This window comes from Cibotium barometz, chromosome 36 (genome assembly GCF_041138505.1).
Source record: "Cibotium barometz isolate CiBa-2024 chromosome 36, ASM4113850v1, whole genome shotgun sequence".
Classification (NCBI taxonomy): domain Eukaryota; kingdom Viridiplantae; phylum Streptophyta; class Polypodiopsida; order Cyatheales; family Cibotiaceae; genus Cibotium; species Cibotium barometz.
The window spans coordinates 20851447-20876313 of record NC_141081.1 but is presented as its reverse complement, the minus strand read 5'-3'; the positions used below and the strand labels follow the sequence as shown (position 1 = coordinate 20876313).

General features: G+C 45.3%; 1 protein-coding gene across 2 annotated transcripts in view; it reads right to left on the bottom strand.

Moving 5' to 3' along the window:
- The window catches only part of LOC147617608 (FACT complex subunit SSRP1-like), a 56550-nt gene extending 35919 nt beyond the window's left edge, over nt 1-20631 (bottom strand). For both annotated transcript variants that reach the window (XR_015262242.1, XM_086775893.1), the window contains exons 1-5: nt 20473-20631; nt 18568-18753; nt 18063-18168; nt 17790-17926; nt 17618-17701 (exon numbers count right to left, since the gene is read on the bottom strand). Coding sequence is in view for 1 of the 2 variants with exons in the window: in XM_086775893.1 (XP_086632019.1) it covers nt 17618-17701; nt 17790-17926; nt 18063-18168; nt 18568-18753; nt 20473-20532 (573 nt within the window). In the remaining variant the exon portion in view is untranslated. The remainder of the gene's footprint in view (nt 1-17617; nt 17702-17789; nt 17927-18062; nt 18169-18567; nt 18754-20472) is intronic.
- Nucleotides 20632-24867: the final 4236 nt, after the last annotated feature.

The following is a 24867-nucleotide window of genomic DNA, read 5'->3' as shown; positions in this document are numbered from 1 at the left end:
CCAATGGTCTTAGACCAGGAGGAACGTTTCACGAACCCTCCTCACGGCGGAGGTTCGGAGGCCTTAACTGGCCAACGGTCGAAAGGCCGTAATACCAACAAGGGCAAAGGGAAGGCTTCACCGGAGAAGTCTTCTGAGAAGAAGCCTGATCCAGAACGAGAGAAGCTGAAGGCCGAAAGATCTTGTAATGATTGTGGCGAGAAAGGCCACTACTGGAGGAAGTGCCCTAAGCGGACAGGGAAGAGTGCTGATTCCTCAGCCTCAGCTGCGAAGACTCCGGCATTTGTGCACTTGGAGATGGTGGACTCCGATGCTTCATCATCTTCGAGCGAGGAGGCAGTTGGCTTCACCGCGAAGGATACCCGGGAATGGATTCTCGACAGTGGTGCTTCCAGGCACATGACTCCATCCCGTGACTTCTTTTTACACAGAGGACGGCCCTCGAAGATCACAACGAGTCCGAGATAAAAGCAACACGACGGAGCTTCTTCAGGTGAACTATGCTCTGATGTCTCGTATCATGCGGGATAAAGAGCCCACTTCCGTAAAGGAAGCCCTTTCACAGGATACTTGGAGGGAAGCCATGCAGGTGGAACTTGATGCCATCGAGAAGAACAACACTTGGGAGTTGGTACCGAGGCCGTCGAAGCGGTCAGTCATTGGTGTCAAATGGGTCTTTAAGACCAAGTACGCGGCTGATGGGTCGGTGGACAAACACAAAGCCAGGCTCGTGGCTAAGGGTTATGCTCAACGGCCAGGCATCGACTACGAGGATACCTTTGCACCGACAGCACGGATGACCACAATTCGGACCGTTCTTGCCCTTGCTTCTTCTCAGAGGTGGCCCGTGTACCAGATGGATGTAAAATCGGCGTTCCTTAATGGTGACCTGCAGGAGGAGGTGTACGTTGAGCAGCCTCCAGGCTTTATTGTTCCAAGATCGGAAGGGATGGTTTACAGGTTACGTAAGGCCTTGTATGGTCTTAAGCAGGCTCCCAGGGCTTGGAATCAGAAGATTGATTCCTTCTTTATTCGGACTGGATTTCAGAGATCGGTTGCAGATCCGAACCTGTATCTCTTTCGAGAACGCGGCATGGTCACACTTATCATCCTTTACGTGGATGATCTCATTCTCACCGGCGGTCATGTGGAGCACATTGGAGTGACGAAGGCTGCCTTGTCAAAGGAGTTTGAGATGACCGACTTAGGCTTACTCCACTTCTTCTTGGGATTGGAGATCTGGCAGACCCAGAGGGGGTTTTTCGTCTCTCAGCAGCGGTATGTTCTTGAGTTGCTTGAGGCCTTTGGGATGGAGAACTGCAAGCCTATTACTTCGCCGATGGACCCGAACACAAAGTTAACCGTTACAGATCCTTGTGAGCCAGTTGATGCCTCGCAGTACCGGAAGTTGGTTGGTTCATTGATCTGGTTGCTAAACACCAGATTGGACTTGAGCTTCTCCGTGGGGCTGTTGAGCTCGTTTATGCAGACGCCATTGAAGACTCATTGGGACGCAGGATTGCGGATCTTGCGGTATCTGCAGAGTACGAAGGATCTGGGACTCTTTTACACAGGAGGGAATGGAGTCAAGCTCCAAGGTTGGAGTGACTCAGATTGGGGAGGAGATCCAGACACGAGGAGGTCTACTTCAGGATACACTTTTACCCTCGGATCAGGAGCAGTTTCTTGCAGCAGCAAGAAGCAGCCAACTATTGCCCTTTCTTCGACAGAGGCAGAGTATCGGGCTGCTTGTGGTGCTGCTTGTGAGGTTGTATGGCTGCGGAGGCTGCTAGGCGAGATGGGGTTTCCACAGAGGGAGCCCACAATCATCCAGTGTGATAACCAGAGTTGTATAGCTATTGCTCGGAACCTGGTTTTTCATGCCCGGACCAAGCATATAGAGATACAGTATCACTTTGTACGTGAGAAGATCTTTTCGGGTGACATCTTGCTACTTTATTGTTCGACGGAGGACAATGTGGCGGACCTCTTCACGAAGTCTCTACCTCAGGCTACGCTCAGGCGGCACTCCAGCTCCCTGGGGTTGGTTTCACAGCCAGGAGCTGAGAGGGGGTGTTAGAAGTCATCTCCTGTCTATTTGTATACACCAGGGCCTCTGTTGTGGGTGTGCCCGCCCGTATATCATTTTTCCACACTCCCCGTATTTTTTCCCTACTTTTCCCATATTTTTCCTAGTGGTTGGAGGGCTGCCAGGTGATGCCAGGAGCACCCTATTGCTAGCCGACTGGATCTACATCAGTCGTGGGCTGTAGGAGTGCTGGCCGACTTGCTTTGCTCAGGCGTAGGCATCTGTAGCTGGCCGACTGCTATTCTTCAGCAGTCGTGGGTATTTTCTCAGTGTCGTGGGCACCATCTGTAGCTGGCCGACTGCTCACATGGAGATGTATATATTGCCCCTCAGCCCCCACCACTTTCTCATTCAGTTTTTCGGGATCTTGTGTATAGAGAAGAGTTTACACATCTATCTCTCTCTGTTTCTTGTGCTGATTATTTTCTGCAGTCTACTTGCTCTTGTCTACCCAAGTTTGGTTGTCATTTCCGCTGCATATTCTGACACAACCAACCAGGTACTGTACTTAGAGCAAGTACATCAGGTGCAGGTACAACCAGCCTGGTACTTTTTAGGCACTGTACTTGCAACAGGTATATCAGGTGCTTCACACGTGTGCAGGTACAACCAGCCAGGTACTGTACTTGCAACAGGTACAACAAGCACATCAAGTGATGTACGTGCAAATTCAGCACATGGGCAGCAAGTACAGGCCGGTTCAGAGCAAGCAAGTACAGATTTCAACAACCGTACAACTCACGTTAAAATATTGCATCTTTCTTTTAATGCTATCGTGGAGTCCTGTTTGTGAGGATTATGTTGTTAATCCCTCATATTGTGTACTAATTACTACTTAAGTACTTAACTTAGAGAACAAAAGACTTCAGGAGAACACTTGAGAGAAGATTGAATTGAATTGATTAAACTGAGTACAATAGGTCTCTTATATAGGAGATGAAGAGACACATTTGAAGAGGCATGTCCTTTGACGAAAGAACATTGAGCATTGCCTTTGGATGAACGAGGCAAAGTGGTGATAAAATCCATACTGATACTTTCCCATCTCTCATTGGGAATTGGCAACGGTTGAAGTAACCCTTGAGGAAGTTGTCGAGAGGCTTTCATTATCCAACACGAATGACAAGCTTTGACAAATTTGATAACATCTTGCTGCATCTGAGGCCAGAAGTATGTAGCAGACAAAAGCCGATATGTTTTGTTGATACCAGGATGAGCAGCATAAGGAACTTCATGATGCTCTTGAATGAGAATCTTCCGCAATGAAGTATTGTGAGGCACACAAATGCAATCAGAAAAGAACAGCAATTCATCTATGATGGTGTAGGCTCCAAACATGTTCATTTCTGCAGGACTGGGATTAGAAGATTTGAGAGCACGGAACGCATCTCCAAAATCTCTATCAATCAAATACTCATTTTTGAAACAAGCAGGGATTTCCATTTGTACATCTGTGATGGCAAAATTAGTGGCTCGAGGCATGCGGCTCAAAGCATCTGCAACCACATTTTGAAGACCAGGAACATACTGGATAGTCATGTGGAAATTAGCCAAGAATTCAACCCATCGGCCTTGTCGAGAGTTCATAACAGGCTGAGTGAAAATGTACATCAGAGATTGATGATCTCTACGTACAACTGAATCTTCTCCAAGAAGATAATGTCTCCAAGTCCGATAAGCATGCACGATTGCCAAAAACTCTTTATCATACACAAGATACCTGCTTTGAATGGCTGAAAACTTCCTGCTATCAAAAGCAATGACACGATCATTTTGCATCAAAACTCCACCAGAAGCACGATCTGAGGCATCTGTCATTACATCAAAGGGCTGGGTGGGATCTGCAATGGCCAAGACCGGGGTTGTCGTCAAGGCATGCTTGAGATCATTGAAGGTTTTATTCAGCTTCAGAAGACCACTGAAGTTTGTCTAGCTTTGTCAATTCTGTCAAAGGGGCAGCAATCTCTGAAAACCTATGCACCTTGTTGTGATAAAAGTTAGCAAGTCCCAAGAAAGATCGAACATCTGAAATGGTGAGAGACAAAGGCCAATCCACAATCGCCTGAATCTTCTTAAGATCTACTGCAATCCTATTAGCAGAAATGATGTGACCAAGATATTCCACATGGTTCTTGAAAAATTCGCTCTTCTTCTTGTTGATGTACAGCACATTGGTGCGTAGTACTTCAAAGACAATCTGTAAATGCTCTTTGTGATCGACCATAGATCGGCTAAAAACCAGAATATCATTGAGATAAACGATCACAAACTTGTCCAAGGACGGCCCAAAAATTTCATTCATTAGGGTCATGAAAGTGGTCGGGGCATTGGTTAACCCAAAAGGTATGACCAAGAATTCATAATGGCCATATTTTGTCCAAAAGGCTGTCTTGTATTCATCACCATTACGGATACAAATTTGACGATAACCGGACTTCAAATCAATCTTGGAAAACACCTTTTCACCAAGCAGCTAGTCGAACAACTCATCGATGCGAGGCAAAGGGAATTTGTTCTTGATTGTCAACTTGTTGAGAGCACGGTAATCAATGCAAAGCTGCATTGATCCATCCTTCTTTTTGACAAGCAAAACCGGGGCTCCGAAGGACTTTTGCTGGGACGGATGTGACCTTTGTCCAGCAACTCCTGTAATTGCCTTTGTATCTCCTGAGATTCAGAGTAAGAAACACGGTATGGAGCTCGGGTTGGAGGAGGTTGACATGGGATAAGATCAATCGGGTGATCCACAGGACGACGAGGAGGCAATGTCGTCGGAAGATCATTCGGAAACAGATCCTGAAAAGGCCTGAAGAAGGGTTGCTCCAAGTAAGCAGTTGTTGATGACAAGGCTTGAGATTGTTCACTAGTTTCTGCTTCAATTTCCCGTAACATGACCAAGGATGTTGTACAGTCACGTTTGCGGACGAGGCGTTTGACTTGCAAGGCAGAAACAGCAGTGATGGGTTTGGCACTGAAAAGGCCACAAAGTTCCAGCTCTCGACCATCATGGTATAACTGGATTGAATGAGAACGAAAGCTGATCACTGGATCATATCGATACAGCCAAGATTGTCCCAGTATCATGTCATGATGTGACAATGGCATCACTGAAAAATTAAGGTGATCTTGGTAATCTTGAATCTGGAACTGAAGCTGTTGCACCTTTTTGTTACAATTAAGGAAGGAACCATCAACAAGCTCTACTTGAAAAGCATCCACAAAATGTCGGGTCTGTAGGCGAAGCTTGTGAACCAAAGAAGTGCCCACAAAATTAGTGGAACAGCCATTGTCCACCAGCACATTGATGGGATGATCATCAATGAAACCCAGAAGACTAAGGACCTGCTTGGAAAGATTCACCGAAACAGGGTTGGTACTTTGGCCATTAAGCATCAGGGTACTGACAACTTCAAAAACACGAACAGAGCAAGCTATTTGTTTGTTTTTGTCTTTCACAGGAGGCGGGTCATGATCAACATGGTGGCAACTATCCACCTGAGAATTGCGCCGAGTGTGGGAGGGTTTAGGGCGCTAAGGACATTCATACCACCGGTGATCGCCAGAACAAATTGTACAGAGGCCTGGATGACTAGGTTGGGATGAAGTGGCAGCCGATGAAGAGGTTTGCTGTCCTGAAGAGGTTTCTCGCTTGAAGTTGCGCCAATCATTGCTGCGACGATCCTGTCGGGACCGATCTCGGTTTCTGCTACCAGAGGATTCGGTCTGAGAGGATCTTGCGTTTGACGCGGGAGCTTGCCCGAAGAAGCGCGACCGGAAGGACTATTGTCCAGAATATGGTCGCCGAGAGTTTGGTTGTCCAGGATTGGGACGCTGGGGTTGGCTAGTCCCATTGGGTCGATTCCGCTGGTAAGAACGGGCGCCGGAGGAAAGGTTCCTGGGAGGACACTTGTAATCACTAATGCGCTCAACATACGAGATTGCTTCATCCAAGGTGGCAGGATCATACTTATGGACTTCGTCTTGGATCGTGGGTTCAAGCCCGTCAATGAAGCTGTGAAGCTTGTCAGAGGGGCTGAGTGTCTCTATCTCGAGAGCCAGTTTTTGAAACTCTAAGATGTACGCGGCCACGGAGCCAGTTTGACTCAAGCGGCGGAGAGAAGACCTGGCATGAAAGTTCGCATTGGCAGGCTCAAAAGCCTTGCGAAGAGAACGCCGGAATTTATCCCACATTGGAGCAAGGTAGGATCAAAACATACGTACGGATCCAATCCGTACCGTACATCCATACCATACGGAGATCCGTACGTACGGATTGATCCGTACTCTCTTTTTTTGTGCGGCGTGCTTGCGTCTTGTGTCTGAACTCTAGAGGCCGTACGACCTCAACCTTCCGGTAAGGGCTAGCCGCCATGCTCTCTCCTCTCTACAATCGCACTCTCTCTCTCTTCGCTACTGTCGCCGTCGCCTTCTCCCTGGGCCGCCCCTTGCTCACCGCCGCCTCAATTCGCCTCTGCCCTCACCGCCCCTGTTCGCTTCGCGCCTCTGTGCGTAGCCGTCCTCTTTGTTCGCCACTGGCGCCCAGTATGGCTAGCAAAATAACTCACCCACCCTTGCTCAGGCCCCCAAGGCAGCAACATAACTCTCTCTCTCTCTCTCTCTCTCTCTCTCTCTCTCTCTCTCTCTCTCTCTCTCTCTCTCAGAGCCTTAGCCCACCATCTGTGGACGACTCACTTGTGACAATGTGACTTGTCTCAAGTAATAAGTATTAAGTATTAAGTATGATTAACTTATTAAGTATGATCGAGGACTTGTGATTCTAATTTCTCACTTTTGAATTAGTAGGTTTGTGACCTTGTTGTGTCTCTATTTCGAAAGTTTTATATGTCAATGTGGACATGGATTGAAATTTTATGTAGGTGGCTGAAATTTCTGAGATTTTATGTATTTTTACCAATGGTACGTATTTTTACGTACCTTAAAAATTTTTTCCGTACCAAACAACGTACAGTACGTACGGATCCGTACAATACATAACGTTTGGTACCACCTTGCGTCGGAGTAGACTTGCCATCTGAAATCCGGCGTCGCCACCAAAGGAAGGCAGTATCTTTCAAGAGGGTACTGGCCAATGCCACCTTTTTATTCTCGGGCAAATCGATATTTGAGAAATAAATCTCCATCTTGTAGAGCCAGTGATCGATTAACCGCTTATCGCGGCGGCCATTGTAGGGCTCAGGTAACTTGATATCCATCTTTCTTGTCTGTGTTGTGGTCATTAATTTATACAAAAGTTTGAGTTCAACATTGTCTACCTCGGCGGTCGGATCGGGAGGAGTTGAGGGATCGTCCTACGGGCCCACCGAGGATGATGATGAAGTCGGTGAGCGCGATCGACGTGCTCATTTGTGACTTCCTGGATCCCTCGCGCTGGTGTTGGTGCCGTTGTTGCATGTCTTCCATTTGTGATCGCATTGATGCCATACCGTCGAAAAGGGCCCTTTGCAAGTCCTCCATCTGTTGTTGAAGAGTGGTCATCTGCAAGGCCTCCATCTGAGGATCGGCGGGTGGCACGTTGTCGTGCGAAGTTGACATCTGGAGAACTCAGAGAGAGTACTGAGGTGAAGCAGGAAAGGTCCACCCGAGATGTAGGATGGAAGGAACAGCTGTTGTAGGATGGAAGGAACAGTTGCTGGAGAGGCAGTAACAGGATCCTCATACTCGAAAGTCGGGGTCCTCCACTTCCTTGGCATCGTCCTCGGAGGTTACTTCGTCTGCTTCCACTTCTTCGTTTGGTTCCGCCAAAGAACTGGGCACCAAAGATAATGGAGTATAATCGAGGACAAAGATCTCGCAGTAGAATATCATAGGAGGCCGCGTGGAGGAGATATTGCGGAGGCCATCCACACTGCACTCTGGAAGAAAGTGTGCCAACTGAGGGTACCGTGACAGAAAGTACTCGAAATGAGCAAGGTGCAGTGGCTCGCAGGTGAGGAAAATAGTCCAGATCGCCCCCAAGTGTCCGGTTTGGTTACATGCGGGCTGCTGACATGTATGCGGTACACCTGTGAGGCCGGGACTACTAGGATAGGAGAGTCCGGGAGACTTGGAATCCACCCAGCATCGGCGGAAAGTGGCACCGGATCCGGAGTGGGGGCACGAAGAGAGCTGTGTTCGGGAAGGAGAGTCTCGGGGATCTCATCGATGTAACTCAGGTAGGGGATGTGCATGTAGGGCTCCTCCGGAAAATTGTCCATGAAGCATGCACGTGGATGGCAAGGGCGCACACAGAGTGTGACGTGGACAGAGCCGAGAGAGAGGATGAAGGCAAAAGTGCAGTTGGCGGCATCTTGACAGCCGCGGGGGGGGGGGGGGGGGGGGGGGTAAAATGTCGAATCACCAACGTAAGGGGGGAGGCGCTTTACACTCGCGCACACCTTCTTTTTTTTTTTTATTAGAGGCCCAAATGCCACGTAGCGTGCGAGAAAAAAAAAATATTTTACATCACCATGGGCAAAGCTTTACGCCAAGTCCACCATCGCTACGCTGCTTCCATACAACACTGAGAAGAGGGGTGGACGAGGGAGTGCCGCGGAGAGGGTGAGGGCTTCACAACCCACGGGTAGGAAAGGTTTTAGCTCTGATACCACTGTGAGGATATTGTGTACTAATTACTACTTAAGTACTTAACTTAGAGAACAAAAGACTTCAGGAGAACACTTGAGAGAAGATTGAATTGAATTGATTAAACTGAGTACAATAGGTCTCTTATATAGGAGATGAAGAGACACATTTGAAGAGGCATGTCCTTTGGCGAAAGGACATGACCATAGACGAAAGGATACAACTTTAGGCTAAGGGATGTGTCTATTCAATGTAGAGGCACAACCATTCATCAAGGGATACAACCATTCATCAAGGGATACAACCATTCGTCGAAGGGATGTGGCTATTCGATGAAGAGGTACATCCTTTGGCGAAGAGTCCCAGCCAGTCGAGGGTAGGGGTTCCCTTGGTTGGTTACTCTTTGCATATGCAACAAGAATCAGCAATGAAGAGAGGATCTGATACATACATACGTCACAATCGTGACACTGTCGGCCTGTTTTCTACGACCTACTGCTTCATGCACAAGTATATAAGAGTTGCTCTCTTTTATTCATTCAATTATCATTCATTGTCCTATTTGCTGGCTCTTGTATTCTGTAACCTCAAGCTAATAAAGCTCTAGTTCTTGCTTGCAATCTCTCTCTCATGTTTATTTGCTTCCACTTGTGCACATTCTTTCATGGTATCATACGCCTAGGCTCTGGCTGCTGCACAATCTGCTTCTCTCCATTTTCTACTTCCCTAGATTCTCCAAGCTGTAGATCCTTCAAACAGTGGCTGCGTTTCTTCTTTCTTAGCTGCATTTTTTGCTCTACAAGCTCTCCAATTGCTGTCGGTCAGCCCCCAGGCTGCGTTTTCTTCTACAGAGGCAAGTGGAGAAGGTCTAGCTGCAGATTCAGTAAGTGCATTAGACAAGTGGCACATCAGCTCTTCTCCCTCCAAGATTCCCTCCCTCTTCCGGTAGGAGGTTCCCGGTGGTGTGTTTTTTGGGTTTTTTTTGCTGCTGTCCAGCCTGCATCTTCAGAGGGGGCTATTAGTCCCTAGTTGGATCCTGTGGAAAGGTGCTTGAAAGAGCACGTGGATTGCTTAGCTACGGAGGTTGTTTGAGACATAGCTTCTTTGAGGCAGACATGGGTCCCCCTGCACGAACAAGGAGGACAAGCTCGGTGGTTCAAACTATGATCACTGGAAGCTACAAATGAAGGTCTGGTTCACACACAAGGGACTTTGGGAGATTGTTCAGGGCCACGAACGAAAGCCCGAACGCCCTACCAGCTCTAGGAAGTGGACTCAGGACCAGGAGGATGCCTTTCTCGCAGAACTTTCAGCTTGGGAGAATCAAGACTCAAAAGCTCACTCTGCACTTGTACGAGCAATCTCCAGAGGTCTCCCCTGCCGTGTAAACATTGGATTGTGCTACTTCTGTTTGGAGAAAGCTAACAGAACTATATGCACGGGACTCTACAATGCAGTCTGTCAACCTATTGGGTCAGCTCTTTTCCCTGGAGCTTTCAGCAGGGACTTCCATGCAGTCATTTGTGATGAAGGTTAAGGTAATTCATGACCAATTAGTGGCAATGGGTACTGCCCTAACCTCTTCTCAGTTAGCTGCTCTCCTCCTCATCAAGCTTCCTGCACATTATGACATGGTTTCCCGAGCTTTGCGGGTTTAGATCACAACACGTTCCCTCGAGTTTGATGATCTTTGTACTCTCCTCTTGGAAGAGGAATCCATCCTAGTTTCACAGGGGAAATTGAAAGTTTCATCGTCTATTAGTTGATCAGGCACTCGCGACAGTGCAGAAGAAAGTTCGAAGTCGATGTTACAAGTGTGGGAAGAAAGGCCACCTGTCAAAGGATTGTCACTCCAAGGACAAAGGCAAAGCCAGAGACAAGGGCAAGTCTTCAAAGAAGGGCAAAGACAAGTCACATGACACTGACACAGACTCGTCTAGTGATAACCCCAGCTCTCCCAAGGCCTTACAGTTTGGAGAAAACATGACTGATGTCTTGCTCTGATCCTCCCCGCGTGCCGTCTTCCAAAAACGGCTTGTGGGCGGGAGAGGGAGCTTTCAAAAGCTCTCTTATATTAAATCTGGAGCATGGGACCCGTGTGTCGGAGTTCCAAGTATAAAGACAGGCAAGTTCACTTGATGGTCCGGATGAGTTCCAAGATCAACCAAGTTTCATTCATGGTTCGGATGAGTTCCAGAACTATTGGTCAGCAGAGACTATGGACAGGATGTGTTCCATGTTCATTTGTTTGAGGTTATTGGATGTGACGTGTTCACAGTTCTACTTTGAGTTTGGAGCCAAGCAGATTTTCTTTTGCTCTTTATAGTGGCAGTATGTTTTCTGAAGACAACAAGCTGACATGTGCATTTTCCGAGGTGTACTCAGTACTGGCCATGCTAAGGTGTCCAAGGTCGCACCTTCGTCATCAGTTTTCTTCTGACTTTTTTTGCACAGTTCAAGATGCAGAGGGGGTATTAAAATATTGCATCTTTCTCTTAATGCTGTCGTGGAGTCCTGTCGGCCTGTTTTCTACAGCCGACTGCTTCATGCACAAGTATAAAAGAGTTGCTCTCTTTTATTCATTCAATTATCATTCATTGCCCTATTTGCTGGCTCTTGTACTCTGCAACCTCAAGCTAATAAAGCTCTAGTTCTTGCTTGCAATCTCTCTCTCTCATGTTTATTTGCTTCCGCTTGTGCACATTCTTTCACACATGTGCAAGTGGGAGGCGGGTACAGCAAGGAGGCGGGTACAGTACAGCAGAATTCAGCTATAGGAAAATAGGCGATGGAAAGAGAGAGAGATGATTGGCCACCCATGGGGGAGAAATTACTAAAATGTCTCATGCAAAAGCTTTTTTTTTTTCCAAAGGTTATAAAACCTTAATACCCATTTAATACCATGGGCACCCACACTAGAAAATGTCCAGCCCTTCTTTTAAATGTGTGTGAACACATTGCCTTATAAATATTAAGGTTGGCATTTAAAAAAGGAAAAATGGTAATACTTACCACCTGTTCACACGCCACATCATCGAGTCAACAAATAGCACTCCACGGTACACTATGGGCGTCCCCGTCCAGTATACTGGCACAGCATAACAGGCAGACACACACAAACAAGTCATGTAAAAACAAATTTATGCATGCAGGAATAAATGCATGTGCACCTATAATGGACGAAATCTCCCTTTCATGAAACTTGTACAAGAAGTTCCTGTCGAGCACAAAACTAGCACGACAGAAATATAAAAATATGTCCTGGTCTTTCTATGGAGTGACAGTCCCATAGATAAGACGCCATCTTGGCTATACACGGGTGGCACCAACAGGCTCCCGTCCATACAGCACGAAGCAAGTCACACACGGGTGACACAAAACTGGTTCCTGTCCATGTGACGCAGCACTGATCACACATGGGTGGCACTAATCTGGCTCCCATCCATGTGACACCAAAAGACAGGCCCTTCACATGGGACACTGGCCTGGCCCCATGTGAACATGGCACAAATCTGGCCGCTCTATGGAGTGACAGTCCCATAGAAATGGCTCCAGAAATGGGGATGGACCAAATGGTGACATCGGACATCGCTTGCCCACCTGTTTCAATCTTTGCTTCATGATTCGAAGATAAACCCAATCTCCTTCCGAGAACTTCATATCCCTCCGGTCTTTGTTGGCATGTCGAGTGTAAGCCTCTTGTGCTTTAGTGGAATGGTCTTCCAAACACTGCTTCATATGGAGTCCTACCTATAGCTGAAGAAAAGGAATCATTCAAAACAGCTTGAACTAAAGGCCAATACGATTCCCACTTACCTTGCTGATCATGGGCATAACACTTCAACACATCAAACTTTCAAAGGCCAACTGGTTGTAGATTTCTGTCTGCCATCAGTCTATGGATGAAATGCACTCGAAAAATCAATTTAGTACCAAAGTTATCAAACAATGCCCTCCAAAAATGACTGGTAAACTTGGCATCTCATTTTGACACTATGGTCCTAGGGATCCCGCCAATCAAGTACCAATGCCGAATGAACAAATGGACAACATCCTCGGCAATCACATTGACCCTGCAAGGGATAAGCTTAACAAATTTGCTAAATCTATCCACAATAATCAAGCACTAAGTATTACGCTTACCCGGACTGGGAGACAGATTAGTGACAAAATCCATGGATATATCTTGGAAAGGTCCTTCGCGAATCAGTAAAGACTGTAACAACCCTATCTTCTTCCCACACGAAGCTTTCACTTTTTGACAAATGTCACACTGTTTGCAAATGTGCAAACACATCTCGCCTCATTCTTGGCCAATAATATTGCCTTTCTAACTTTTCCAAAGTCGAATTCATGCCACGGTACCACCAGTGATGGCATCATGGAGAAGGGGTGCCCTGAACTACTTCAAGACATAAAGTTGGCCTTTGTAGAAAAGCCAACCATCACGTATCAAAAAGTGGCATGGTCTTGTGGCATCCAATGCCTGTTCCCAATGTGGACCGAATTCCTCAGAATCCGCGTGCGTATGCTTCATGTCATCTAGTCCCGTACCAACGAGGTCGAGTCTAGTGGTCTGAATCAAAGTCACTTGTCCCTTGCTGCTCAAAGCATCGACCACTAGATTGGTCTTTCTTGGAAGGTACTCAATCATACCACCAAATTACTGTAAGATCTCGCTCCAACGGTGTTGCCGATCACTCCACTATGCATTGGGCATTGTCTGAATCTAGCGTAATGCGTGATGGTCAATACGAACCTCAAATTCACAGCCATAAAGGAAATGTTTCCAATGTTTCAAGGCTTGAATGACTGCTAGGAGTTCCTGATCGTAGACCGAGTAATTCTTTTCTGCGGGCAGTAACTCACGAGACATGTAAGCTATTGGATGGCCATTATGTTGTAAAACACCTTCATTTGGCGATGTTACTCGCATTGGTGATCACTTGGAATGGCTCGTCCCACGACGCAAGCGCTAGACAAGGCGCTTCTGACAAAGCAACCTTGAGGTTCTTGAATGCCTCCAACACTCGTGGAGTCATTCGAATCCACTACCTTCTAGTCTTGACACCCTTTAGCAGATCGGTGAGATCCGCCGAGGTCAATAAAATTGTCTATGTGGATGGAGTATGCCTGGCATATACCCACAAAGGATCTGATGTCAAACGCAATCTATGGTACTTCCCAATTGACAATCTCAGCCACCTTGGCCGGATCAAGTCGAATGCCCTTGGCACTGATAATGTATCCAAGGTAGTGAACCTCGAACAAATAAAATTCCGACTTCTTCTCATTCACGTAGAGCTCGTTGCTTTCTAGCAACTTCAGGACTTTCTCCACATCAACGTCATGCTGCTCAACGGTAGCTAAAAATACTAATATGCCGTTCAGAAAAATGAACACACACTTTCCTATTAAGTCCTTGAACACACGCATCATTAGGCAGTTGAATGTCGCTTGGGCGTTCGTCAAGCCAAAAGGCATAACAACAAATTCATAGTGGACCAGCTCTGTACGAAAGGTTATCTTAGGGATGTCCCCCTCAACAATTCTCACCTGGTGGTACCCACTCTTCAAGTCGAGTATCGAGAACACCTTGGCCCCATTCAGCCTCTCGAGAATGTAATCTATTCGAGACATCGAGAACTTACTCTTGATAGTTAACTTATTGAGCGCACAATAATCGACACACAATCGAGAAGACCCATCCTTCTTCTTGACAAACAAAATCGGAGCTACAAACGGCAAGACACTAGGACGTACGAAGCCAGATTACAACAGTTCTTGGAGTTGACGGTCTAACTCCGATTACATTGCCTTGGAAAGGCGAGTTGCCTTTCCCTAGAATCTATGATGCTACTGGGCTGTAATTCAAGGACTCCTTGAGTAGAGATTACAACTTGTTCATCATCAATCGCTTCCGGTTTAACAACCTCCTTGCTGCCCCAGATTCAGCCCTGTTTTCAGCACCTTCTTCTCTGCGTTTTCCTTCAGATCTGCAGCTCTTTCATGCTGCATTTTCTGGACTGAACCTGGTCACTTTGCCTGTGCATTTTTCTCTCAGATCTGCAGCTTCCTTTGCTGCGTTTTCTGGACTGAACCTGCTGGTTGCTGCGCCCTTCAGTTTGGCTTCATCAACACAGCCTTCAGATACTGTTTGACCAGTTTTCTTTTCCACGTGGAGATTGGACATAGGTGGCCTGTTTTTCAGGACAGCAGCCTTCTGTGTGCTCCGTTTTCCTCTCCAGTGGGCTTTCCCCTTTGCAGAGGGGGTCTGAGGTGTTTCAAGCTTTGGTGACACTTTTGGTACCTGTGGAGGACACTTCTTCTTTAGAGTTTGTGCGTTTTTCTTGAGGAGAGCCCAAGCTACTGTCCTTGTTGTTGCCTTTCCCTCTTGCACCCTCTTACAGCATATTCTCGGGTGCTGTCCAGCCTCTTAGGGCTGCGTTTTGGTGGGAGGAAAGACCCTATATCAGCGTTTTCTGATTTGGACAATTTTTATCTTTTGAGGGTTGGTCCTATTGATTGGATCAATGATGACAACTTCAGATTTGGCTCCCGTACCACTCTCTTGTTATTTCCTTGATGAGGCAAACAAGTTGGATGGTGGTAACTTTCAGTCATGGAAGTTGCAAGTTACAGGGAGTATTGTTTGATGGAGTTTCTCTCGTACAAGAATCGGTGCTTGCCGGACCTTGCCTCTGCGGAGGATGTGTCGGTGGAGGAAGACTCACAGACAGATCTATGCCTTTCTCCTCCTGAATTGTCAGGATTGAGTTCTTCGACACTTCATCTATGCTCCTGATGATGCTTCTACTTTCTATGTGTGGCACTTGCTTTGTGACTTGTATGGTGATGCCAATGATCAGCAGATGCTTTCTGCTTCTGGGTGCTCTCCAGCCAGTGATCTTATGGATACTTCTTTTGGAGATGTTCGTGCAGTGAAGGATAGTGGGCCAGTTTTGCTCATTGCATCTAAGGAGTTTGTTTCTCCTGTTTCTATGCATACTTCTCCTTGTCAGGATGATATCTCTGGTAATGTTTTTGTGGAAGATAGTGGGCTATCTTTGCTCACACCTTCTGAGGGGAATTTGTCTCCTATTGCTTCGCCTCCGATTCTTTCTTCGTCTACCAGTAACCAGGATGTGTTGTTGGTCCCTTTGCCTTCTATGGAGGAGCATGCTTCTATGCTGTGTGATGCTATTGAAGAGGCTACTACTACTTCAGTTACTACTCCAGTGGATGTTCCTCTTCCTCTTACTCTGTGTGAGGATTCTGGATTGTGGTCAGGTGTGTCCGTGACCGTGCCTGGGGCACAATGGTACTTCCAAGGATTGAAGGATTGGGATTTGGATTTGGTTGGACCTATGGAGCCCCGACATCAGTTTTCAGAGGGGACAGTTGAGTTCTTACATCTGGCAATGCCGACCTTCGAGGAGGGTGCCACTATACAGCATTTGGCTACTCTTGGTACAGAGTTGGAGCGAATGGACTCTATTTCTTTTGAGGGTATTATCTTCTTAGAGCTACAGGCTTCTAGGGATTCCTGTGACACTGTGTTTATATTTAAGTTTGGCACCGATATTTGGAGCAACATGATGCAACCTTCATGGTTGATTTCTTCTAGAAGAACAGTGTACCTGGCAGCTTGTTATGTTACTTTTGTAGCTGAGTTGCTGTGGAGATTGCTTGTGGAGCTTTCCTGGTACCTGTTGTTGCTGCTTTCTTTTGTCTTTGACAGAGGACGACTTCTTCGGCTTCTCAAAGGCATTAAAAGTTATTAATTCCCCATTTCACACTGTGGAAGGTGGCCACTTTGCTTTGACTGTTTTGCTCAGCCCTGGCCGCCTTGTGGACTGCCCAGTGTACCGCAAGCAGCCACCTTGGCCTGGCCGGCTGGCTGACCATGGCCAACAAAGCTGGCCGACAGGCAACCTAGACCCACTAGGCTTGGCCTCCTTGCTGTCCAGGCCTCCTTAGGGTTGGCCGACAGCACATGGGCTGTTCGTTGGGCCTCCGGGCCCTATCTAGGGTGGCCTCCAAGCCTTCCCATGAGATATGCAAGGATTTTTAGCTCCTTTTCTGGGGAAGCCAAAACGGGCTCCCCCCTCTTCTATATGCAACCTAAATGCACCTACAGATGTCATGTCTGGCACCCGATCACAGACCAGATACACATATCATCTAACATCATTCCAGAGGGAGACTCACGGTACGGACTGGCACTGCTTCATGTGCAGGACAATGCACACCTGACCATAGAGTGGAACCTTGACTGACTCGTCCCAGACTAGGCTCACATGGGACCACTTTCCACTCTGGGTCCTGCACCTTCTTGTTCAAATATGTCCACGTGGCGGGATGCATGTGACACACCACATTATTGTGAAACTTAAGATCTTCATTTCATTTGCCCAACACCACCATAGTTGTCTGCGGGATGCATACCGCATCACGGGTATGTGAAAACCAGTACGAAACAGGACGGGCGCACCATACGAGGTTCGGGATGATTTTTTTCCCATGATAGTTTTGCCACTGCGGTACGATCCGTTCCGTTTCGTACATTTTTTTGCCATTCCCTATTGTATCCACCCACCCTTCGCTCAGGCCCCCAAGGCAACAAGGCAGCCTACTACATCTCCATGTGTTTCTCCTCTCGCTCTTCTTTTCCCCCTCCCCTTATCTCTTTTGCTGACAAGGCTCCAGCTCCCTCCAAAATGCAGTTCCTCCATTACTATATAAATTTACAGAAAAACATTTACTTAAGAGGTAAATTTATGTAATTTTACTGGGAACAAGCTGTAAGTTTCTCAGGAAAAGGGGGTATTTTAAAAAACGAAAATTTGCAGGTTAGAAGAAATAAAAATGCCCTTTGAATGCATATAATACATAGCATACCTAAACCAGTAGATGAAAACGTATTGGATTTACAAAACCACAAACCTGTGCCGGTGGATGATTGTCATCCCCCACATAGTTGGTATTGGTGTTGGGTATGTGAAAGCTCATTTCCATCAAACAGTCCTTCTGGGCATCCATAATGCAGAGTATCAGATAAACTGCTAAACTTAAAGAGCATTCTCAAAACACTGACCTATGAGTTTCATTAACAAACCTCGTTTGCACCAGCCGTGTCATCCACATGAAACTCCAACAAAACGTCATTCTTGCCTTGCATCTGCGTCTGGGATACATCTACCAATGACAGTTCAAACGCTTGCTTGCCACCAACAATGAAAGAGAGCATGTTCCCTGTAAGCACAATTGTTGTGCCAAACCCATCAGCCCAACATTGGTGGGTACTACAGAACTTCTTAAGAGAACAAAAGAGCTGTTGCCACCAATTCAAGCATGGGCATAGAAACGAAATAGTGCATGAGCCTCCCACCATCCAAATCTGCTTGCCCCCAATTTCGGCCACTAACAGAGAGAGGCTTGTCCTCAGGAGTGACGCCCATGTTTGCAGACATAAAACTCGATAAACTCAACACATCCTGTGGTTCAACACAAAGCAGAGAAATGTGAGTGCAGCCAAACAAATCTAAAGACATCATATGCATATAGTACATCAAACAACATCCCTACGGACACCATGTACGAAAGAAAGAAGAGGGGGAAGAAGTTTCTTTTTCATGCAATTGTAGAAAATATATATATGTATGGTTTCTTTTCAGGATACTTCTGCTAACCTCAAATTTATAAAAATGGTGTTGTTAAGAACTCAAAACCAATAGAAAAGAGGTTGTTCAATTGTGAATATTAGTCCCCCCCCCCAAAAAAAAAAAAAAAGTAAATACTCCTCAAACGAGCTTGCTATATGGGGTCCCTATATAATGAACATCAATAGCTGGAACATGAACCCTCTGATAAGAAAGATCAAATAAAAAGCACACCTGCTCTTTGAAGCCATTGAATTTCACATTAGATCCCGCTTTCAGACGAACACCAAGTTGATAGCCTCTAGGTACACGTGTCCAGCTCAAGCTAGAGATATCTGTCTTGGAAATTTCCACCACCTTTCCACCTCCAGCCTTGCTCCACAAAAACCCTCCTGGATAAATCTTCAGTTGCCCTACGTTCTGAAGGCAAAAGATAACATACACATCATCAGCAATGTAAACAACAGAACTAGCTCGTAGACATGATAGCACAGTACGGTGCAGCAAAATGCATACATAAAAACAGTGGAACTAGGAAGAAAATACTTAGATCGAATACACCATGTTATCAATTTCATCTTTTTACATACTTTCCTATCACATAAAACGGCACATTTTATACTTCTATTACAGCCAGCAGATACAAAGTTCAAGAAAGAGGAATCACAAGCTGTAAGCACGCAAGCTCTCTTGCTCGCTCAAGGTTGGCAAATTGGGAAAGTCACAATGCTATTGCACATCAAGAAAAAATAGTCTTACGTAGAGAAATTGTCAGCATCACTGCTGTTAAGTGCATGGTATCTACAGAATGCATGTAACCCTATGATGTGGCATGATGGCAGGGGGTTGGTTTCTGTTTTGGTTTTCCTTGGTTTTATTATAGTTGCTTACAAGAATGCAAGTTGACTCATGTTCCATATAGTACATACAGTACTCTACATTCCGTTCCGTAGCTGTATTCAAAAAGTTCAGACTTCAATTTATTGGACTTGTAGCTTCATGCTTTTTGTGGTTTTTTGTGTGTGTGTGTGTGTGTGTGTGTGTGGTGGTGGTGGTGGTGATGGTGGTGGTTGGGAGGGGGGTGGGGGGCAGGGGGTATGTTTGTGTTACAGTGTTACATGTGTATCCACTTAATGCTATTATCCCCAATCAAGACTTTCAGGACTTGTATGGTCTCCATTTATTAACCCAATACAGTTTTGAACACTTCGTGGTCACTGATCAGAGGAGTGAGAATCAAGGTTGCCCGCAGATGGTGAATTATTTATCAGAATCGCTGCAGATCTTGACACCTCGTGGTTGTCAGAATGTCTTCTGATGAATGCTGAGGTGTAACTTGTCAAATGACTGCCAGTTCTGTTTTTAGTTGATGTGTGAATGCACCATTTCCCAGGCTTGTCCTCCCCGCTGCCCATGACAGGCAGGAATAGACTCACTCCATCCTTTCCCGCCTCAGAATATCCCACTCTGCTTCACCACTCCTGAATATCCCACTCATGACAGGCGGGAGCCAGAAGCCCCCTCTCCTCCAGGGAAAGGCCAACTCTAGGCCTTTACTAACTGTCAATGGCCACCGAGAGAACTGGCAGTGACAGCAGACAGAATGCACTTCGGCAACCAGATTGTGCAACAGTGACAAGCTTGTTTTTCCTGCTGGTCAGAATGTATTCCACAGGCTGAGTTGGCATGATCACGTACAAAGTCATTTCTTCCTCTTTGTACGGCTGTGATTGTCTCTCCTGGGACTGGCGGCCATGACAGGAGAGAACAAAGAAGGGGGAGGGAGGGACAAAAGTCCTGTGGACTCCGAATGCAATTACCTTCTCAGCCTCTGAGCTTAATAACACAAGAGCTCAAATTCTGATGCTAACATAGCATCAAAGAGAAACTCTAAAAAACTGATACAAACCCTAATTAGGCAACGGATTAACAAGCTCACAACACACTCAAGAGAAACCCTAAGAAACATATCAAGTCACAGATAAACGATGCTCAGATCATGTTTGAAACCCTTAATAGCTCACAGTCGGATCGTATTGAGGAGGTAATCTAAACCCTTAAAAACCCTATCTAGATCACATTGATGAGGTAATATAAACCCTGATTAGCTCACGGAATAAAGTTCTGATAGAAACATACCGTGCCTCCTCTGCCACCAAGCATGATGTTGCCATACTGATGCACGTTGTCTGATGCCATTGCCGTAGTAGGAAGAATCACAACCTTTGCAGTAGCAGAGCAAAGGTGGGAGTTTTGACACTATAAAAAATTGGAGAGTAAAGAGGGAAATGTTTTTAAATGTGTGTGAAAGACCGTGTGAAACCGATGAATGGTCGGACAAATTGTCCCACCAGGGTACTCGGCTCAGCTGCCATGTCACCGCTTTTAGTCTGGGTTCACGAGCTTTCAATAAGCCCACCAAGAAGCAGGTCTTTTGCCCTTTTTTTTTACAAATCAACTTCTAGAGGCCAAATGCAATGTGAAAATTGTATTTTTACAGATTTAAAATTAGCAACACTGGTTGGAGAGTCTGTCAATGTATCAGTGGGCCAAGTCTTGCTACACGAGTTATGGTAGCTTTCAACTCTAGCATGGGTGAATAGTCAAGCGGATGTATGCGCCCAAACAAGTCAACATCGGATGCTTCCTATTAGAAGCTTGTGAATGCAACCTTAGTTTTAAGTGCAAACCAAAGTATAAAAGTTGAAATCACATAAAGCTCAAAGTAAGTCATTCACTGAAAACCAGAGGAGGACAGTTAAAATGAAACGATCATCCCGAACGTAGTACAAGGGAATTAGTTTTTAATCCTAAATGTCAAAAAGTTATCACATCATTGTGTAAGAAAATATAACTCGCATTATACACAAACAACAAAATCTTCACAAGGCAAAGAATGGCATTTGGTATGGTCAAGCACAAGTTAGTTGGGATCCCCCCACTAGTGGTGGATGTGTAGGAATACAGGTAGTTGGTAGGAGGGAGTTTGATTTTCTTGTGCAATAAACAGTTAGATCATGTTTGCAATTGGTTTATTGAGCACGTTCTCAAATCAACTCTGAGAGAACCATTACAAGGTTGGCATGCGAGTGTTGAAATACATCCAAGGTACAATGGAGCATCACCTATACCTCGGGCAAGACCTTCATTGGATATTGTGACTCAGATTGATCAAAAGATTGTGATAGCAAGAAATCAGTTTTCTGGTTATTGTTTTTCCGCTTGGGTATGGAATTACCTCTTAGATCCTACACTTGCCCTTTCTTCTACAAAGGCCTAGTATAATTTGGCATGCTTTTCTACATGTAAAGCAATCTTGTTTAAGGAGAATTTTGGGGGACATGGGAGCTACTCAAGAGTGTTCAATGGAGCTACTCACGAGTAGCCATTAGAGTTGTTGTGCGATTGTAAGAACCTAGTGTTCCACGCACACATGAAGCCCATTGAGATACAATCTCACTTTATGTGCAAGCTAATCATGAATGTAGAGGTTGAGCTGACCATGGACAATTATGTGGAAACCTTAACAAAGGTTGTTGGGCCGAAGAGGTAGTTCACCTACTAGTGGTAAACATTGAGAGAAGGTGTTAGAAATCCACCCTTTTTACTGTGACTATGCGGATGATGAGTTGTTCTATTTCGTAAGGCCCCCTTTATGAGGAGTAGCCATTGTGTTAAGCACTCGTCGTCGACAGTGTCCAGTTTAGACACTTGTTGTTGTCCATAGGTGGCCGGATGTCTAGGAGACAAAGCACAATGAGTTGGTGTGCTGTAGTGTGTCAACACAATCATATAGGGGCATAATGTATGTCGTCAATGCTGAGACATCTCCTTTATTATGACTATTACAAATGGCACGGCGATGACCATTGTTATCTCGCACAATGGAATTGAACTCACACACATACAATGCTCAATTGGATGAACACAAGGTTGTAAAGTGTGAGAGAGAATGGCTAGCTCAAAGGGAAGAGAGATGAAGCTCTTTGCAAAGTACAAAGGAGAAAGTACAAATGAACAGCAACCCTAAACAATGGACTTGGTTGCTTATATACTAGCTAACCCTAAGGTTTCCATTCACACTTGGATGGTCATGGGAAAAACTCACTGGGACAAAAGTGCCCATGGCCTCACTATAGTACTACCATAAATATCTAACGACCCCCCCTGTTGTATAAATGTGAGGTTTACAGAGATTGTAAATTAGTCTCTAAAAGGTACGGGGCCTTAAGCTTTGCAGAATGTCTCAAACTTTTCACATTGATGTGTCGGGGAGACCTGCCTCTAAAGCCCGAAACACACCACCGTGAGGAGGAACTAACACCTACCACCACAACCCAGTACAAACACCAAATGAAGGCACAAAGTACACTCACCTAACGTTCCTTGAGCTTTAGCTGACACAGGCAAATACTTGAGCACACTCCAAACTCTTCAAACTAACTCAGCTGACAACTCCAAACATCCTCCCAGAGCTTATATCTTCACTTCCAAACATCCTCCCAGAGCTTATATCTTCACTTCCAAACCTTCAACTGCCCTTAGCTAACTACCAGCTGACCACAAACTCCCTCAGCTCTGTGACACCAACTGATCAAATTAATTCTGACTATACACACTGATTCTAGCCTTACTGGCAAAAACCACACTTCGATCCACCACAATTCTCCCTCTTCTACCCCGTAGCCACCTTGATTTCTTCCATAAGGTTGCCTAGCCCATTTCCTTCGTTGCCCATGCTCTTTCCTTTCTTATTTGCGCACCTGCGCTAATCCGCTTGCCCTTCTCTTTGCAATCTCCCCTCATCTTTTGCATACAAGTGTTCTTTTCTTCTTTTGGCTATTCCTAAGCTGTCTACACATGCTCGATGATTTATTTCTTATCCTTGGGGTTGGGGATAGGCACATCCATTGGACATATTCCTTGAGCACAAAAAAACCTATCAACGTAATAAGGCTTTAGTGAAAAGAGCAACCACATTGTCATGTGTACTGCAATAGATCAAATTGATCTCACTTATGTGGAGTCTCTCTGTGACATAGTGCACTTCAATGTGCTTGGTCTTGGCATGAAATAAAGGATTCTTTGCTACTGCCACCATTGCACTTTAATTGTCAATGAGAATTGGAGTAGGAATGTCTGTTGAGACACAGAGATCTTTCATCAATCTTCTCAAAGATACACATTCAATTGTCACAGTGCATGATGCTTTGTATTTAGCTTCAGAGGACGAGGTTTTACCACAGTTGGTTACTTATTGCTTAGCTAGGAGATGCATGAGTTGCTAAGAAAGAAATAGTTTCCAGATGTGGATTGTTGTCCTATATCATAGGCACATGTCCAATCGGAATAAGAGAATGCTTTTGTAAATCACCTCCCTTAGTATAGAAAAATCGAAGGTCTTGAGTGCCATGCCTAAAGATGCATTTGATTGTCCGCCTACTACCAATGCTTAGCTCATGGGGAATGCATAAACTTTGAAAGTTGTGACACACCAAACCGAATGTTTGGTTGTGAGTTGCACAAATATATAAGGCATACAATAGCTTGATCATAAGTGGTTATATTGAATGGTGGTTCTCTGGGATACACTAGGTTCCATTGGTGTAGGGATTGGTTTGCAACTTTCCTTATTGGACCTTTTGGGCAATGCCTTGATGTACTTGGACTACTTAATGACTATGCTATCATCTTGTTGTATAAACTCCCAAGTAGTAGTGCAAACCAAGATCTAACATCTTAAAATTTGAGACACCATGAAAGTTGTATTCAAATCTTCATTGGTTCCTATCCAACAGCATGTCATCAACATAGATAATGACAAAATAAGCAAATCCTGCTTGTCCTTTTTTTTGACATATAAATTGCTTTCTGTAGGACAATTTTGAAATCCTTGTCCACTCAAATAGGCATGAATCTTCTCGTACCAAGCCATGGGGGTTTATTTCAAACCATATAAAGCTTTCTTATCTTATGTTCTTGATCAGGTTGGGCAAATCTAGCTGATAAACTTCTTTCTACAAGTCACCGTTCAAGAATACAATTTTGATGTGCACTTTCCATCCATGGTGGCTTGGCAAAGTAATAACAAATATGATAGTGGTTATACGAGAAGTGGTTGGGGACAAAAGTTTCATCATAATCGATCTGTTTCTACTAGGCATAACCTTTTGCAATAAGTCTAGCCTTGAATCTGTCCATAGATCCATCAGCCTTTCTCTTGACTTTGTAAATCCACTTAGTACCAATTGCTTTCTTGACAAGTGGTAAATCCAATAAATCACAAGTTTCATTTTTCTAAATGGCTTAAATTTCATCGTGCATGGCTTCAATCCAATTTCATCTGCCAACCCCCAAGAGTCCACATCATCAGACCACACATATCGCTATGTATAAGTTGCAATTTGTGATTAGCTCCATCTTTTACATTTTTTGGGAAAGGTTAGTGGGAGAGCTTGCCAAGGATAAATCCTTCACAAACATATATGGGTGGGGGATCAAGTTAAGGCAAGTCCTTTAATATCCCCCATGTTT